General features: G+C 42.3%; 1 protein-coding gene across 1 annotated transcript in view; it reads left to right on the top strand.

Moving 5' to 3' along the window:
* The window catches only part of LOC124619655 (protein borderless), a 449,367-nt gene that overhangs the window by 401,155 nt on the left and 30,567 nt on the right, over positions 1-17,645 (top strand). Inside the window, exons 8-9 of the mRNA XM_047146187.1 lie at positions 9,494-9,756; positions 15,527-15,699. Of these exons, the coding sequence (XP_047002143.1) occupies positions 9,494-9,756; positions 15,527-15,699 (436 nt within the window). The remainder of the gene's footprint in view (positions 1-9,493; positions 9,757-15,526; positions 15,700-17,645) is intronic.

The following is a 17,645-nucleotide window of genomic DNA, read 5'->3' as shown; positions in this document are numbered from 1 at the left end:
ATAAAGCGATGTGGTAACTTACCAGCCACTGCAAACGACAACCTACTAGTTGCAGTAACCTACAACTCTTAAATTGAATTTTCCCTGGGACATTTAAGTCTCTAATTTATCTACGATTAGGCAGATTTGCTAACCATTGCAGCACCACAGCATTATGGTGAACGTAGCTGCACGAACTACGAAAGTCGAATACCCTCCCCAACACAAACTCCAGCTCACATCTCCCCTTATATTGTCACTATTACCAGGGCTCTCCGACATTGAAATAGCACCCCAGCATTGGACGTAATGGGGATGTGCTGTACTACATGTGATCGTACAGATCTTATATTAAATTTATCGTGCATAAATTAGAGACTTAAATGTCTGAGGAAAAATTTAATATAAGATCTATACGATCACATGTGGTACAGCACTTCCCCATTACGTCCAATGCTGGGGTGCTATTTGAATATCGGAAAGCCCTGGTAATAGTGACAATATAAAGGTACATGTGAACTGGAGTTTGTGTTGGGGAGGGTATTCGACTTGGGTAGTTGGTGCAGGGGCGTTGGCCATAATGCTATGGTGGTGTAGTGGCCAGCATATTTGCCTAGTAACCAACAAGACCCAGGTTCGAGTGCCGGTTGCAGTACAAATTTTAATTCTTCAGCTTCCAATGTTATCGTTAACCTATAACGTAAAGCTGCGGTACCGACAACAAAAAACAAAAAAGAGAAAAATGTATCGTAGATTAATTTTCATAGAGTAATTATCACTTAAGACATCATCACATGTTACAGGTGAAAACAAAGAAAACCCACGCATGATGGCACAAAGTTGCTGAAGCAAGTTTAGGTCTATATGAAAAAACAGGCGGACCTTATTTCGAGTAATTTTGATGCATATTGTTCTCCGCCAGTCCTGTACGATGGATTGCGAAGAATTCAGACGTTGTACACTGCCAAAACAACAAGTGTTCTTTTGTCAACATTTATCGGCTCCTGGACAACTGTGTTGTCTTAATGAAACAACTAGTTTCTTTTAGAACGTATATTACGAAGGAAACAAGGCGGAATTTACATGAGTAATGTTAGAAAGTCGATGTAGGTGGTTTCTCATTTTACCAAACACTGGACCGACACTCAAAGTTGGCCGCATCTAGTTCAATAAAGCGATAATATGCACCAGCAAACATGTATCAGGGCCACACGAGGTACATCGAAGTTGCTAATGTCATGGGTCACCCATATAACAGCGTTTCAGAGTCTGGCGTAGAGCCAAGGCTTGAAGTGACACGGAATGCGGAAAAGGGCGAATGTTCCACAAAGTCGTCTAAATAGCCGCCTATAATTACGTACTTGTTACATGCTGATTATGGTCGCATTAATGGCTCACTCGCAAGGATGCAGCAATAAAGGGTGAGCCATCTGAGAAAGGAAATTTAAAATATATCTAGAAAGAGAAATATATCAGGTTTGGCACGCAATGCGCTATAATGAGCAATGTGGCGAATTTTCCGCGTATAGGTGCGTGGTCTAGGGCGCCTTCTCACCGTTAGCGTGGCTCCCCCTGTCGGAGGTTCGAGTCCTCCCTCGGGCATGGCTGTGTGTGTTGTCCTTAGAGTAAATTAGTTTAAGTTAGATTAAGTAATGTGTAAGCTTAGGGACCTATGACCTCAGCAGTTTGGTCCCTTAACACTATCCACAAATTTGCAATAACGTTTATAGATGCCGAGTTACGGTACGACCTTTGATTTTCTAATGAAACGGTATACTTTTTTCTGTTGCATTGGAAAGAGTCTTAGAAGACAGTTTGATCGACATACCATGTGTCAGGTTTGATCAAGTACAAAATTACAAAATAACGGCGCCACCAATCACCTCCCTGCGGTTAGTAGAAGAGGTCCCACAAACGTCTACCCTACTACTGCACCAAATGTAAACACACATATAATGCAGATGCGGTTCAGGTGTTTACCTCGTAATCTCTCACTGTCTGACCGAAAGTGTCCGAACACCAGAGATCGACATGAACCCTGTATACTCGCATTAAAATCGCCAGCGAATGCAATCACTGTGTCTCCAAAATCTCCGTCTCCGTGGCTCGTGGATTCGACTCGTGAGTTTACACCACTGTCCACTTGCGCTTGTCACATGTTCCTATTGTCAGGTGCAATTGGACTCGACTCATTGAGAAAAAAGAGGGCATCCACACACACACACACACACACACACACACACACACACATTCCGAAATATATATATATATATATATATATATATATATATATATATATATATATATGAAAAGAATGAATAATCATGTAATATTCAAGTTAATCACTCTCTTGGAGGCAAAAATGTGTAATATATATGTATATTCTGTATAGGGCTTTCCGGAAAGTAAGGAACTATCGGTTGCGAAATGTACACCACAATATAGGTCAAAACTGTTTTATTTAAAAAAGTTAGCTACATCTTCCAGCTACTTCTTTACATAGTCTCCCCATCTCAGACATTTATCATAATAGCGTTCTACCAACATTCCAATACCCTGGTCATGGAAGGCAGTTTCCTGTGCCTTGCAACAATTTTCTACGCTGGACTAAAGCTCTTTGTTTGTGACAAAACGATGTCTTCATAGCCAATGGTTGATCTAAGCAGAGATGCAAAACACAGGGAGCCAAGTCTGGGCTGTGTGGCTACTGATCAAACACTTCTCGTCGCAAACGCTGGTGAAGCGTCCTTACTGCCCCAGTTGTCTGCGGACGAGAACCGTCATAAAGAAGGAATGCTGACTGTTAGGTTATGTGGGATTGCATGAAATCAGGCAAATTTTTCTGCGTATTTGGCGGAAGTCACTATTTTCTAGACATTTTTACTCGCTGAATGTGAGCTCAGAACTGAAAAGAGTGGCATGACGCTGTTTATGGGAATACTAAAGACATTGCCCAAAACATCTGTGCAAAGCTTCATCGGATTTTCATTGTGGTTTACATTTCACGACAGACTGTTCTTTGCTTTCCGAACAGCTCTCATTTATATTAATTTTTTCGAAGACGGCTGAAAATTTAATGTACTATTTAATATATATTCCAGAAATGTCTAACAATTACGTTTACGAGTCTTTATTGACAAGGAGAGGTCCCAATCGGTGTGATAGAGTTTTTGAAACCATCTATAGGGTGCTGTATGTTAAGATCACAGGTATCACATACTGTAGCCATTCATCCCGGTGGGCCCTCATTTGCGAGTAAATGAGAAAAAAATTTCGGAATTCAACAGCATTAAGAAAGTCGAATCAAACAGTGTGGTTGTGTGATGTAATAGGTTGAATAGCAGCTCCACATGCAGAAGATTGTAGGGCAGTATCTCGCCAGTTGCAATTAGCTTATTAATTTTCAAATATTTAAAGAAATGGTTTTGATCATTATTTATAGTCAATTAATTGATTTAAATATACTATTTTCTATTCCATTTACACATTATTTTAATCACCGAATGAACTTTTCTCATTTCTTTCATTTTTCGTTGTATCAAACTTCTTAAAATCGGAATTTTTTGTGAATAAGAGTTTAATTATATTTATCTATTATAATATTGCATTGTTTGAAAATTCCGATCCATCAGTTAAAAAACAAAATACCAAATAATTTATTGATATTGACTGTGCAGTGATGAGAAAAATGTATTTTTCGTTACCCGATGTGCAGCTTTTTGCCTGGTAATCGTGAAACAACATTTAAAACATATCGGTAACCTAAATACCTATTGTAATACGGAAGAAATAACGCAGATGATTCTTTAAAGGAAAAAAAATGTTTATAAGTATGTCAAAGTTCAAACGAAATGAGAAATAGACATAACGAATGCAATAATGTGGAGGAAAACAGTCTGACAGAACAAAAGAAATTAAATCTAAATTAATATATAAAACTAATTAAACTCAAGAGGACGAAGATTTCATGTGGAAAAAGTATTACAGGAAGAAAAATGAGAGCAAATGGAGAAGTTGATATTATGATAAAAGTTTTGTGATAAAGGAAAAAATGATGATCATAGTTATTTGGATAAAGATTTAAAAATAAAAACATTACTGCACCTCAAGAGATTCGAACCCACTTCTTAAAATATATTAAGCTGTTGTCCTATTCATTACACCATCAGACAGAACATTCGTCTAATTTATGTTACTGAGCATGAAGTAAAATTTCGATTTTTTTTTCGTCAGTTACTCGCAAACGAGGGTCCACCGGGGTGAATGGCTACGAGGTGTGGTACCTGGGAACTTAACCCACATCTCTGTATATTAGGTTTCAAAACATCGGTCCCACCACTGGCGATTTATCCTTGTGAGATGAAGACCAATCTTTATATCGTGATTTATTATTAATATAAATTTATAGCAGTCTTCAGAAAATGTTACAGAAATGAGCGATAAGCTACACAGCTCGCTCTTAGCGCATAAACGCAAGTTGCCACGACCAAAAGAATACAGAAATAGCACTCTTTCTTGCCGCACTGATACAACAGTGACGTCGCTCTGTGCCGAGCTTTAGTTTGACGTAACACACACATTTTTCGTGGTGGAGGTGAAATAAACAAGATTAGAATCATTTTGTTTGCTTCGGAAGAAATGTTTCTGTTTTTGTCTGAAGCGTGGACTGCAGCGTGAAACTTATTCCAGGCATCACTCCTCCTCTAATACAACACATTTGCGATTGTGTATACTGCATAAACTAATTTTCATCTTACATCCTCCACAATGTCACAAATCACAGGCTCGTTAAAGGCCATCTGATGGCGACAGCCGGCCGCGGTGGTCTCGCGGTTCTAGGCGCGCAGTCCGGAACCGCGCGATTGCTACGGTCGCAGGTTCGAATCCTGCCTCGGGCATGGATGTGTGTGATGTCCTTACGTTGGTTAGGTTTAAGTAGTTCTAAGTTCTAGGGGACTGATGACCACAGCTGTTAAGTCCCATAGTGCTCAGAGCCATTTGAACCATTTTTTGATGGCGACAGATGGCCATTTCGCTTTGTCAATGAGGTGGCCCACTGATCAACACAGTGAACTCAAATTCGGGAGGACGATCGTTCAAATCCCCTTCCGGCCATACAGATTTAGATTTTCTGTGATTTCCCTAAATGTCTCCAGGAAAATGCTGGAAGTGTCCCTGTGAAATGGAATGGCCAATTTCCTTCCACATACTTCTGTAACCCGATCTTCTGCTCCGTCTCTAATGGCCTGGGTGTCAACGGAACGCTAAGCTCTAATCATCCTTCCTATTTCTCAGTTGTACTTTACAGGAGCAAGATCGTGCACTCTTTGTCCGTACTAATTCACGGCTGGCCTTACACTCCTGCATACTGCGGCAAGGGAGAACGAGTTGACTGGTATGAAGCCGCCGCAGCGCTTCAGTTCTCACATTCGTCATACTGGCCAGGCTACAACGAGAATGAAGGAAGCCCATTACCACTCATGCAACAGCGGCGACTTCATTTGTGAAGTATGCAGCCCTCATCAACGGCTTCGTAATCGCTCCATTCCTGATCTCTGCTGAACACCCCAGTGGATTGCGGAACTGACCACCACATATGACAAGGGGCGCACCCATCAGTATATATGGAGGTGTGGAGTATTTTGTTGTCAGTAGAAAAGTATGAACAGCAGAGAGTCGATCAAGAGAGTGCATTGACTTCGAAAGTGTACTAGTCGTTGGAACTTATCTGAGTAACAGTTCCATTAGGAACATTTCAACCATCCCAAAGCTACCAAGTCGTCTTTTAGTGATGTGACTGTGAAGGGAAAACGCGAAGGAACAACTGCTGTTTACGCAAAACGAGTCAGATCTCGTGTACCGAAGGACAGGGAATCCCGGGTATTGGGGAGAGTCATTCTAAAAAATCGTGTGGTATTACTGGAAGGAATCATTCGTGCTACCAGCAGTTCGTCTGTCACAATGACTGTGCTTAGGGGCTTAAAAAGAATGGAGTACAATGATCGAGCAGTCCCCCACAAGCCACACATTTGTGGAGCCAGTGCTAAGCGTCGCTTTATCTGACTTGAAGAGAGACGCCACTGAGCAGCGCATGACTAGAAACGAGTGATTTTGAGTGATGAGACGCGCTATACCCCCTGACAGACCGATGGAATGGTTTGGGTTTGGCGAAAGCCCGGAGAACATTGACTGTCATCTACTATAGTGCCAACTGTGAAATGCGCAGAAGGTTGTGTTACGGTATGGGTGTGTTGTCCTTGGTCAGGGTATGGTCCCCATATTGCATTTAAGAAACCACTTAGTCCGGAAGAATATGAACACATTTTACCGCTTTGTGTACTACCTGGAGTAGAGGCATAATTCAGGAAACGTATCAGCGTGACAACGGAGCCGGTCATAAAGTACCATCTGCGAGACAGTGTTTCGTGGACAGTAACATTCAAGAATGCAATTTTCACTCTGCAACGGACTGTGCGCTGATATGAAACTTCTTGGCAGATTAAAAGTGTGTGCCGGATCGAGACACTAACTCGGGACCTTTCTATCTCGCGGGCAAGTGATCTACCGACTCATCTACTCAAGCACGAGTCACAATCCGTCTTCCTCCAGTTCCTCGTCTCCTACCTTCTGAACTTCACGAAAGCTCTTCTGCGAAAGCTGCAAAACTACAGAAGTGTTAGTTCTGCAGGTTTGTGAGGACAGCTTGTGTGAACTTTGGAAGGTAGGAGACGAGGAACTGGAGGAAGTAAAGCTGTGAGCGGGGGTCGTGTTTTAAGCTTGGGCAGCTCAATCAGTAGGGCACTTGCCCGTGGAAGGCAAAGGTCTTGATCTCGAGTCTCGGTCCGATACACAGTTTTAATCTGCCAGGAAGTTTGACAATAACATTGCTGAAATGGACTGGCCTGCCAAGAGTCTCGATCTGAACCGAACAGAACACCTTTGAGATGAAACTTCCTGGCAGATTAAAATTGTGTGCCAGACCGAGACTCGAACTCGGGACCTTTGCCTTTCGCGGGAAAGTGCTCTACCTTCTGTGTTACCCAAGCACGACTCACGCCCCGTCCTCACACCTTCACTTCTGCCAGTATCTCGTCCCCTACCTTCCAAACTTCACAGAGATACTGGCAGAAGTGAATCTTTGAGAACGGGGCGTGAGTCGTGCTTGGGTAGCTCAGATGGTAGAGCACTTGCCCGCGAATGGCAAAGATCCCGAGTTCTAGTCTCGGTCCGACACAGAGTTTTAATCTGCCAGGAAGTTTCATAACAGCGCACACTCATTCTGGAAACCTTTGAGATGAGTTAAAACGTCGATTTCGCTCCAGACCCAGCGTTCCCCATCAGTACCTTCTCTGATTTCTGCTCTTAAGGAAGAATAGGCTGCCTTTCCTCCCCAGACGTTCAAGCACCTTAGTGAAAATTTCACCAGCAGAGTACAGGCCATCTTAATGTCTACTATTAGGTATCATATCAGATAGTGTACACCACAATTGTAAAAATGCAGATTGTTTTCTTTTATGGTATACGTCGTGAAACTGTTGGAGTAGCGTTTTGGTTGAATCGTGCCAATCAGTCACAGTCTGACGTCCAGCAATGTTGCTTACATGTGGCTGCAATTTACGTTCCTGCAGTGTTTCTGGACAACATTTCTGGGCTATATTGTCGACAATATTCACTATCTGATTCCCATGTAATCCTTCTGAGTCGTCAGTCTTCTGACTGGTTTGATGAGGCCCTCTATGAATTTCTCTCCTGTAGCAACGTCTTCAACTCAGAGTAGGAATTGCAACCATTTTCTCAATTCTTTCTTGGATATATTGCAGTCTCTGTGTTTCTCTACAGTTTTTACACTCTACAGCTCCCGCTAGTACCATAAAAGCTATTCCCTGATGTCCAAACAAATATCCTATCCCCTCTTCTTATCAATGTTTTCCATATGCTTTTTACTCGCCGATTCTTCGTAGAACCTTCCATTCCTTACCTTGCCAGGACGCCTAATTTTTGTAAATCTTCTATTGCACCACATGTCAAATGCTTCAATTCTTTTCTGTTCCGTTTTCCCACAGTTCATACTTCACTACCATACAATGCTGTGTTCCAAACGTGGATTCTCAAATATTTCTTCCTCAAATTAAGGCCTATTATTTTATACTAGTAGACCTCTGTTGGCCAGGAACGCTCTTTTTAACAGTGCTATTTATGTCGTTCTTGCTCCGTTCATCATGAGTTATTTTGCTGCTTCAGTAGCAGAATTCCTTAAGTTCATCTACTTTGTGATTCCCAATTCTGACGTTACATTTCTCGCTGACCTCATTTCTGCTACTTCTCATTGCTTCCGTCTTTCTTCGATTTACTCTCAATCCGTATTCTGCTCTCATCATGCTGTTCAACAGATCCTGTAAGTCTTGTTCACTTTCACTGACGATAGCAATGTCATCAGCGAATTTTATCATTGAAATCCTTGCGTCTTAAATTTTAATCCCACTCTTGCAAGTTTCTTTTTTATTTCAATCTTTGCTTCTTCGGTGTATAGGCTGAACAGTACGGACGTAATACTAAAACCATGTCTTAATGTCTTAGAGTTTTTTTTTAAATTCGAGAACTTCGGTCTTCATTTTCCAGTTTTACTGTTCCTTCTTGGTACTCGTATGTGTATTAAATTATCCGTCTGTTCCTATAGCTTACCGCTGTTTTTCTCAGAAATTCGAACATGTCGCACGATTTAACATTGTCGAACACTTTGTCTAGGTCGACAAATCCTATGAACTTGTACGGAATTTTTCTCATTGTTGCTTCCATTATCAACTGCAACGTCAGAATTGATTCTCTGGTGCCTTTACCTTTTCTTATGCCAAAGTGATCGTCATCTAACAGATCCTGAGTTTTCTTTTCTATTGTTTTGTATATTATTCTTGTTAGCAACTTGGGTGCACGGGTTATTAAGCTGATTGTACGATAAGTCTCAAACTTATCGGCTCTTCCAATCCTCGGAACTGTGCGGGTCTTTCCGAAAGTCTGATGTTGTTTAGGCAGACTGACACATTCTACACATCAACGTGAATGGTCGTTGCTTGTCATTTCCCCGAATGAGTTTAGAAATTCCAAAGCTCTTGCAAAGCTCTTTGAAATTGTGATTCTAATACTGGAGCACCTGCCTCTTCTCTATCGACTCTGTTCCTTGTTCTATCAAGTCATCAGAGAAGTCCTCCTCTTTATAGAGAAACCTTCAGTGTATGCTTTCCACCTTTTCGATCTCCCCTCTGCATTTAACAGTCGAATTCCCATTGCACTCTTAATGTTACCGTCCTTGCTTTTAAATTCACCGATGGTTGTTTCGGCTTTTATCTTTGTTGAGACCTTCCGACTATCATTTCTTTTTCGACTCCTTCACAGCTTTCGTGCAGTCATTTCGCGTTAGCTTCCCTAGCTTCACTTTTGTTTCATCTTACCACAAGGAGTGAATCAATGCGCTGCCACTGACCTGGCTGACGCCTCGTTTTTCTTTGATGGCGAGCAGAAGGACGGTTCGCCGCTGCCGGTGGAGCGCATCACGCTGCACAACGGCAACCTGACGATCGAGAGCATCAAGGAGAGCGACCGCGGCCTGTACCAGTGCGTGGCGTCCAACGAGGCGGCCACCATCTCGGTGGACACGGAGCTGATGATCGAGAACGTGGCGCCGCGCGCGCCCTACAACCTGAGCGCCACCAGCGACGAGACGTCAGTCACGCTGCGCTGGGTGCCCGGCTTCACCAGGCCGCCCATGGACTACAGCATCTGGTAATCCACTTCTCTCGTCTGGCCGCAGGCGTTAGTACCATTCACACACAACTACACGCATACCGTAGTTGTCAATAAACAGGGTGACTCATCCAATACTTGCACCGCAAATATTGCGGAAATGGAAAGTGCTATTTGATGGGAGGTTTCAGCACAAAGCGTTGGTAGTCATTGGCTCGTCTTGTTAGCCAATAAACAGATTGTAATAGTACTTAGAAAGAGAAATTTTTGTGCAAACATTCACTTTTTAAATGGAACAATGGCTATTGACATTGAAAGACTAAAAGTAGCGTAAATTAGAATGACAGTGCTGTCTATTTAACTTTTCATAACTGGGATTCACAGTCATGTCAAATTTCTTGAAAGACATCATGATTACGCCAGTGACTGTTAAACTTTTTATTTCCACTATTGCAATTTCGACCTTAGGCCATTATCAAGTGCAGATATTTTAGCTATAATCCATGCCTTCTTTATACAAGCTGACACAGTTATATGTCGTTGTCATTTGCTGTTATATACATTTGTAACGCTGCTAAGTAGTGCGAGCGTTACAAGTGTATATAACAGCAAATGACAACGACATATAAATGTGTCAGCTTGTATGAAGTAGGCATGGCTTATGGCCAAAACATCTGCACCTGATAATGGCCTAAGGTCGAAGTTGCAATAGTGGAAATAAAAAGTTTAACAGTCACTGGCGTAAAAATGATGTCTTTCAAGACAGTGGTGTCTGTTGCAGGATTCTATGGTGAGTCGTTTAGGAGATAACGTCTTTTGAAAAGTTCCCACACCGACACTTGTACTATACCTGTGGTAGAACACACCAAATAACGGCAGGAGTATACACTAGTTATGTGGGTTCTGACCAGCATCGAGAACACTGACCATCAGAGATTGTCTTCAAAATGACCAGCCGCACCGGCAATACACTCTTACGGTCTGATGCTAGCATTTTGGCAGAGACGTCCGAATGATCCAAATGGCTCTGAGCACCATGAGACTTAACATCTAAGGTCATCAGTCCCCTAGACTTAAAACTGCTTAAACCTAACTAACCTAAGGACATCACACACATCCATACCCGAGTCAGGATTCGAACCTGCGACCGTATCGGCGGCGCGGTTCCGGACTAAAGCGCCTAGAACCGCTCGGTCGCAACAGCCGGCGAGACGTCCGAGCAGGCTGCAGTAGTACGACGTTGTATTTCACCGAGTGTCGTTGGCACGTCCTTGCAGACAGAGTCTGTCAGCTATCAGCTCTGGAAAGAGTCTACAGCCGTCAATTTCTCAGTACAGACCGGCCAAGGTACTGGTTCTCCGCGTCCAATTCAATAATTTGGAATCAATTCGTGAAGACACGCTGTTTTACTTCACTCACTATGAGCTGGACAGCCATCATGTTAGTACCACAGGTTGCTCCTAGTCTGTAGAGAAACGTATTCTAGCATCCGTGGAAGATGGTCAGATAGGAGGCTGCCGCACTTGTGCGAGTTCAGTGTTCCGTCTATGAAAAATGGGCCTATGTGAATGTGAAGATCGTACATCAACCCACACCACACGTTTACACTCCACGGACACCAACGAGTGTCAACAGACCAATAGTGCATGTTTCGGCGATTTACCTGGGCATGACTGGTAAATGTGGCTTCATCACTAAACAAGATAAATGATACATCAGGTGTATTGTCTCATAATACCCATGCACAGAAGTTAACGCGTTTGTAATAATGTAGCCCTTGATGGAGAGAGATGCGATGCGGATGGAACCTATGTCGATGGAGAATGCCACTTCCTCGTCAGATTGCACGGGAGCTAACGTGCGCATCAACTAAAACAGCAGCAAAGACATTAATTTCCCCCTCCTCTGTTGTCACTTTTTTCCTTCCTTTACGTTGTCTAGATGTAACACTAACATTTTCACCTAACTAGTTGAAGAGGCTGATAAATAATTGCCGAGATGGCTGACGTCTATTGCGATATCTTGCCGCATACACTGTACAAGAACGAACGGCATTCTCCCTACTCTCTCCATACACTATACATCGGTTTTTTCTGCATTGCTAAATCCCAGCGTCCACTCACGACCTGCTGCTTGTGCTCCCACACACTAACTGGTTAGGAAGTCGTAATGCACTCAAGCAACACACACGTACACTGTAAGCAAACAAACGACGTCGTGCCTAGCAACTATGCAGGCTGAATGATAGAAAGAAGTGTCACTGTGAAACCTTTAAAAAATACGATATCTCGTAAACGACGTACACTAGAATCCTGCAACAAAAACCACTGTCATTATAATTTACCATACTTTTAGTCTGTTAATATCAACAGCCATTGTTCCACTTAAAAACTGTATTTTTGCACGAAAAATACACTTCGTAAGTGTTATTACAATCTATTGTTTGGCAAACAATAGGATTCTCTGACTACCAATCCATGCTGTGAAAAATGCACATAAATTGGGCTTTCCATTTCCGCAATATTTGAGTGGCAAGTTTTAGGTGATTCACCCTGGATGGACAAAATAAAACTGTCGCTGACTCTTTTACTTTGGGAATGAGGCCGGAACGCCACAGAAGATGGCCACCAGGGACGTTGACACAGCTCTGTGCTCGTTTTGTCAAACTCTGAGACACGCCTCTGCCTGAGGGACGGCAACAATAGCGTTTATATTGTAGCTTCCCCAGTGCGTGCACACGAACCTCCACTTTACCTCACAGTTAAAAGTCATAGGGAGAGAGATCAGGCGGTCGAGGTGGTCAAGAGGCCGCACTGTCTCTGCAGATTGTCCTCCCCTAACCGAGCAGTCATACACACTCGACAAGTTATTCAAGTGGTGTGCGCTGTTGCTCCGCCTTCTTGAATATGTTTATACAGTCGTTCATCTTCTGTGAGTTAACGTTAACAGTTTTGTAAAAGATTCGTGGTAGGATGCGGACATTAGACATTGTCCACCAAATGTCAATTTCGATACTATTCAACTTACTTACTTTACTTTGCACAATCTAGCCCAGAGGACTTCTCACAGCTAGGCTCCTCTTCTATTGCTTTCTGTTTTGTGCTTTCTGTTGTCAATCACACTCTATGCCTACCTGCATCAAGTCCTCGTGGATTCCATCTGTCCACTTTTCTTGGTCTTTCTAGTGCTCTATACAGCTATACTGTTAAATTTAACCACCACGGAGGGGTATCTGTTGAGATGTCAAACAAACGTTTGATTCCTGAAGAGGGCCTTTTCAACAGTTGCAAGGGCTACAGTCTGCATGATTGACTGATCTGGCTTTGTAACATCAACCAAAATGGCCTTGCTGTGCTGGTATTGCAAACGGCTGAAAGCAGGTTGAAACTATAGCTGTAATTTTTCCCAAGGGCAGGCAGCTCTACTGTATCTTGAAATGAGGATGGTATCCTTTCGAGTAAAATATTCCGGAGATAAAATAGTCCCACATTCGAACCTCCGGGCGGGGACTACTGGGGAGTATGTCGTCATCACGAGAAAGAAAACTGACGTTCTACGGCTCGGAGCGTGGAATGTTAGATCCCTTAATCCAGAAGGTAGGTTAGAAAATTTAAAAAGGGAAATGAATAGGATGTAATTATGCTGGGAATTAGTGAAGTTCGATGGCAGGAGGCTAATACAAAGTGAAATAGGGGTAATTCATGAGTGGGCTTAATAATGAATAAGAAAATAGGAATACGAGTTAACTACTATGGACAGCGTAGTGAACTCATTATCATAGCCAACACAGACACGAAACACATACGCACGACAGTAGTACAAGTTTATATGCCAACTAGCTTCGCTAATGGTGAAGAGATTGAAGGAACGTATGATGAGATAAAAGAAATTATTCAAATAGCTAAGGGAGACGAAAATTTGATTGTGATGGGGGACTGGAATCCGATAATAGGGAAAGGAAGAAAAGGATAATAGTAGCTGAATATGTACTGGAGGATAGAAATGAAAGAGGAAACAGGGTGGTAGAATTTTGGACAGAGCATAATTTAATCATCGGTAATACTTGGTTTAAGGAACATCAAAGAAGGTTGTAAAACTGGAAGAGACATGGAGACAGCGGAAAGTTTGAGATTCATTATATAATGGTAAGACAGAGATTTAGGAACCGGATTTTACATTGTAAGACATTTCCAGGAGCAAATGTGGACTCTGACGACAATTTATTGGTTATGAGCTATAGATTAAAACTAAAGAAATTGCCAAAAGACAGAAAATAAAGGAGGTGGGATCTGGATTAGTTGTGTTTTGGGATGTACGAGGGCATTTCTAAAAGTAAAGATACAATGGCTCGCAGTCCTTAAATAGGACATTTATTTAGAAAACGTCAGCTACATCTTAGTAACAGGATTATTTGTTATTTTTCGACATAATCACCCCCATTATCCACTCATTTGTTAAGTCGGTGCACAAGCTTTTGTATCCCACAGTCATAGAAGGTTGCCGCCTGTTGTCGGAACCACATTTCAACTTCATCTTTGATCTCTTCATTGTCGTGGAATGACTTTCCACCAAGATGTCACTTCAGGTAACGGAAGACATGGAAGTCGGTGGGCGCAAGGTCCGGGCTGTATGGCGGATGGTCCAATATCCCCCATTTGATTTGTTTGAGCTGTGCTTTGGTTACGAGCGCTCTGTGAGGCCGAGCGTTGTCATGAAGCAAGCGGACTCCACTTGTCAGCGTTCCCCTGCGTTTGTTTTGAATTGCCCTTCGAAGACGTTTAAAAGTCTGGCAATATGCAGCAGCATTAATTGTCGTTCCAGGAGGCATAAATTCCAACAGAATTGTCTGTCCCAAAGAACAGAAGCCACGATTTTCTTTGCTGAAATCGACGTTTTGCATTTCTTGGGTTTTGGTGAATTCGAATGGCGCCATTGCATTGATTGTTGCTTGGATTCAGATGTATGGTGATAAACCCACGTCTCGTCACCTGTCACGATGTGATCAAGGAACTCATCACCTGCTTCAGCATAGCGTGTGAGGAAGTCGAGTGCAAAGCCCATCCTTTTCTTTTTGTATTCTTCCGTTAACGGTTTTGGAACCCAGCGCGCACACAATTTCCTGTACCCTAACTTGACAGTCACAACGTCATAAAGAGTTGTCATTGACACATCCGGTATGATCTGATGCAATTCTGTCAATGTGAGACGTCTATTCGCACGAATTGCTTCCTTCGTTCGACGAAGAAGGGCATCAAAGATCACAGATGGCCGACCTGTTCTTTGTTCGTCATGAACATCAGTCCTACCTTCAGAGAAATGACGACACCATTTCGTTCCACTTTGTCGATTCATAATGTTCTCATAAACAGAAACAATTTCTTTGTGAATATGCGCTGGTCGCTGACCTTTTGCATGAAGAAAGCGTATGACGGAGAGCACTTCGCATTTGGCGGGATTCTGAATCGGCGCAGCCATTTTAAACACGACCTACTCCAACCAGAAGCAACGTTCAACTGCCGAACGACCGCGAGGAGAAAGCTAAGGGTTCAAGGTTAACACCAGTGTCGCCAACTTGCTCGCCAAAACTCTTCTGTTCCGCTGGCGTACGGTGTATCATTACCTTCCTCGTAATATAGAAATGATAAAGGACATAGATGAAGACAAAGCAAAAGATATGATACCGCGAGAAGAATTTGACGGATCTCTGAAAGACCTAGGTCGAAACAAGGCTCCGTGGCGAAAGACTTGGTAACCATATTGCTGAGTATCCTGTTGGCAAGTATGCAGCTTGTGTTTGACCTGCGGGCAGGTACCGGCCGGCGGACACCCCAGAGTGGCGGACGATGAAGCTGGCGTCCCGCACCAGCACAGAGGCGACGGTGCGCGACCTGGGCCCCGGCAGGACGTACGAGTTCATGGTGCTCAGCCAGGACTCCTACGGCGACGGGATGTTCAGCAAGATGCTGCAGGTCCGCACCAAAGGTGAGCGATGCGCGGCGACAGCCCCTGTGTCCAGACTCCCGGGACACTACACATTTGTGTTAACTGACTGTCCCCTTGGTTCATGGGAGAATATTTTATACGTTGTGAATGAAAATCGCACGACTTTTGCGTAATATTCTGCAATATTTTTTATCATCGATAATTTCAGTCATCAGTCTTCTGACTTGCGTGATGCGACTTCCACGAATTTCTCTCCTGCGTCGACTCTTTCATCTCAGAGTAGCAATTGCATCATGTGCCCTCAATTATTAATATTTGTCTTCCCCTGCAGTTAATACTCTACCAAATTCAAATGAACCCGCAATTAATAAAAGATTTTGAGTTAGAAGGGAATAATAACCTCTGAAATCTTCACGCAAGAAACATTGGCATATCAATAACCCTTTATTACTACTACGAATGCCAAAAGCATCTCTTTATCTCTTGATTAACTGGTACTCTCATTGCAAGTGATACCGGCAGGCGGACTCGAGCGGATGCTTTTCAAAAGGTTTGTTACCATTTTCTTCTTTTCTTTCTCATTCGCACAACCAATGAAAAATGCCAGATATCATCTCCAACTGCATATTACTCGGAATTCGGAGAGGGTATTGACTTTAACAGATAATACGTTTTGAGATGCCAGTCTCCTTTCATTTTCGACCACAATTAAGAAGCTACGAGGCATGAGGTGCATGCTGCTGAATAGCTGAATAGTGCAGTACCAGTTTCCTTTAACGTTAATTCCTGCATTACATAGTGATGAGCATTCTGCCTGCAATTCGTCATTAGTTGTCATTCTGGTGGAGGTATATTATGTGGGTGCAAGGTGCCGCTGATTTTTGAAAAGCTGACCAGAGCGTTCGTCGCCCCTTATCCTTGTCAATCCTAATGGATTAAGTATGCAACATCAAAATTCAATTTTTTTCTAGATCAGGGAATAAACTAAGCTCACTGTGCCTCATTCTGTGATGTACTTTACGTCATGTACGCGCTGTGCATCATTTGGTTTCATTTCTGTCTATTCCCAGCCAGTAGGTACAAGTATCTGCTTGAAGTAAGCTGTTTATCGAAATGTCAGCACGACCTCGAGAAACAAAGTTGATTGATGTTTTTCTACATGTTTAAACTTGTGAACTACATGGCCATTGATGATTGTTGTTGAATAACGGTACCAGACAATGCTTTATTCCAAAGCCATAGCAGTTTCGGGCTACCATGTCCATCTTCAGATGGCTAACATTTCGAATTACATTGATTTTTTAGCCGGCAGCACGCCGTCTGCTCCTATATTCTGCAACAGTATTTGAATATTTAGAGCCACGTTCTATGTTGTTTCGTTAATAAAAAGATGTTAATAGGCCTGCATTTATTTTGATATAAGGAGAAAGAGTTTTATTCACTTACATGTGTTCGAGTGGATGGCAAATACTTTTGTTCTGTTCGTTATGGTTATCCAGGATGTTACACAAGGTGTAGAAAGATATCATTCACTTTCCCCATCCATTAAGCAGAGATTTTAAGGTATCATCCATTTCCCACTGATGAAAGATGTAAAATAAGCAAACATGTGTGGGATGTTCAACACTGAACATGTTCAAAACAGAATAATGCTTTTATTCTAATACTGAAATTATTATTAAAGGATTAAAGAAGAAATTGTTTTCATATCGAAATTATGAAATACACATATACATACACAAACAGTTATATTACAGAGCTTCTGAGGATAATTACATTTTATAAGTTAGTTGAGGGACATAAAAGTAAAAAGGTGTATTGTGGGGTGAGGGCAACACGGACATTAAGTCAACATTACAGTTCAGGTTTCATAGTTTTGACGTGACATCATAAAAAGGTTGTTTAAAACAGAAATTTTGCATGTTACATTGTAGAAGGTTATTAGGAAGTGTTCAAAATTTTAAAAGGTTCTTATCAGGCTACTC

This window comes from Schistocerca americana, chromosome 6 (assembly GCF_021461395.2).
Source record: "Schistocerca americana isolate TAMUIC-IGC-003095 chromosome 6, iqSchAmer2.1, whole genome shotgun sequence".
NCBI lineage: Eukaryota > Metazoa > Arthropoda > Insecta > Orthoptera > Acrididae > Schistocerca > Schistocerca americana.
The sequence above is the reverse complement of the archived record's forward strand: the minus strand, read 5'-3'. Positions and strand labels throughout refer to the sequence as shown.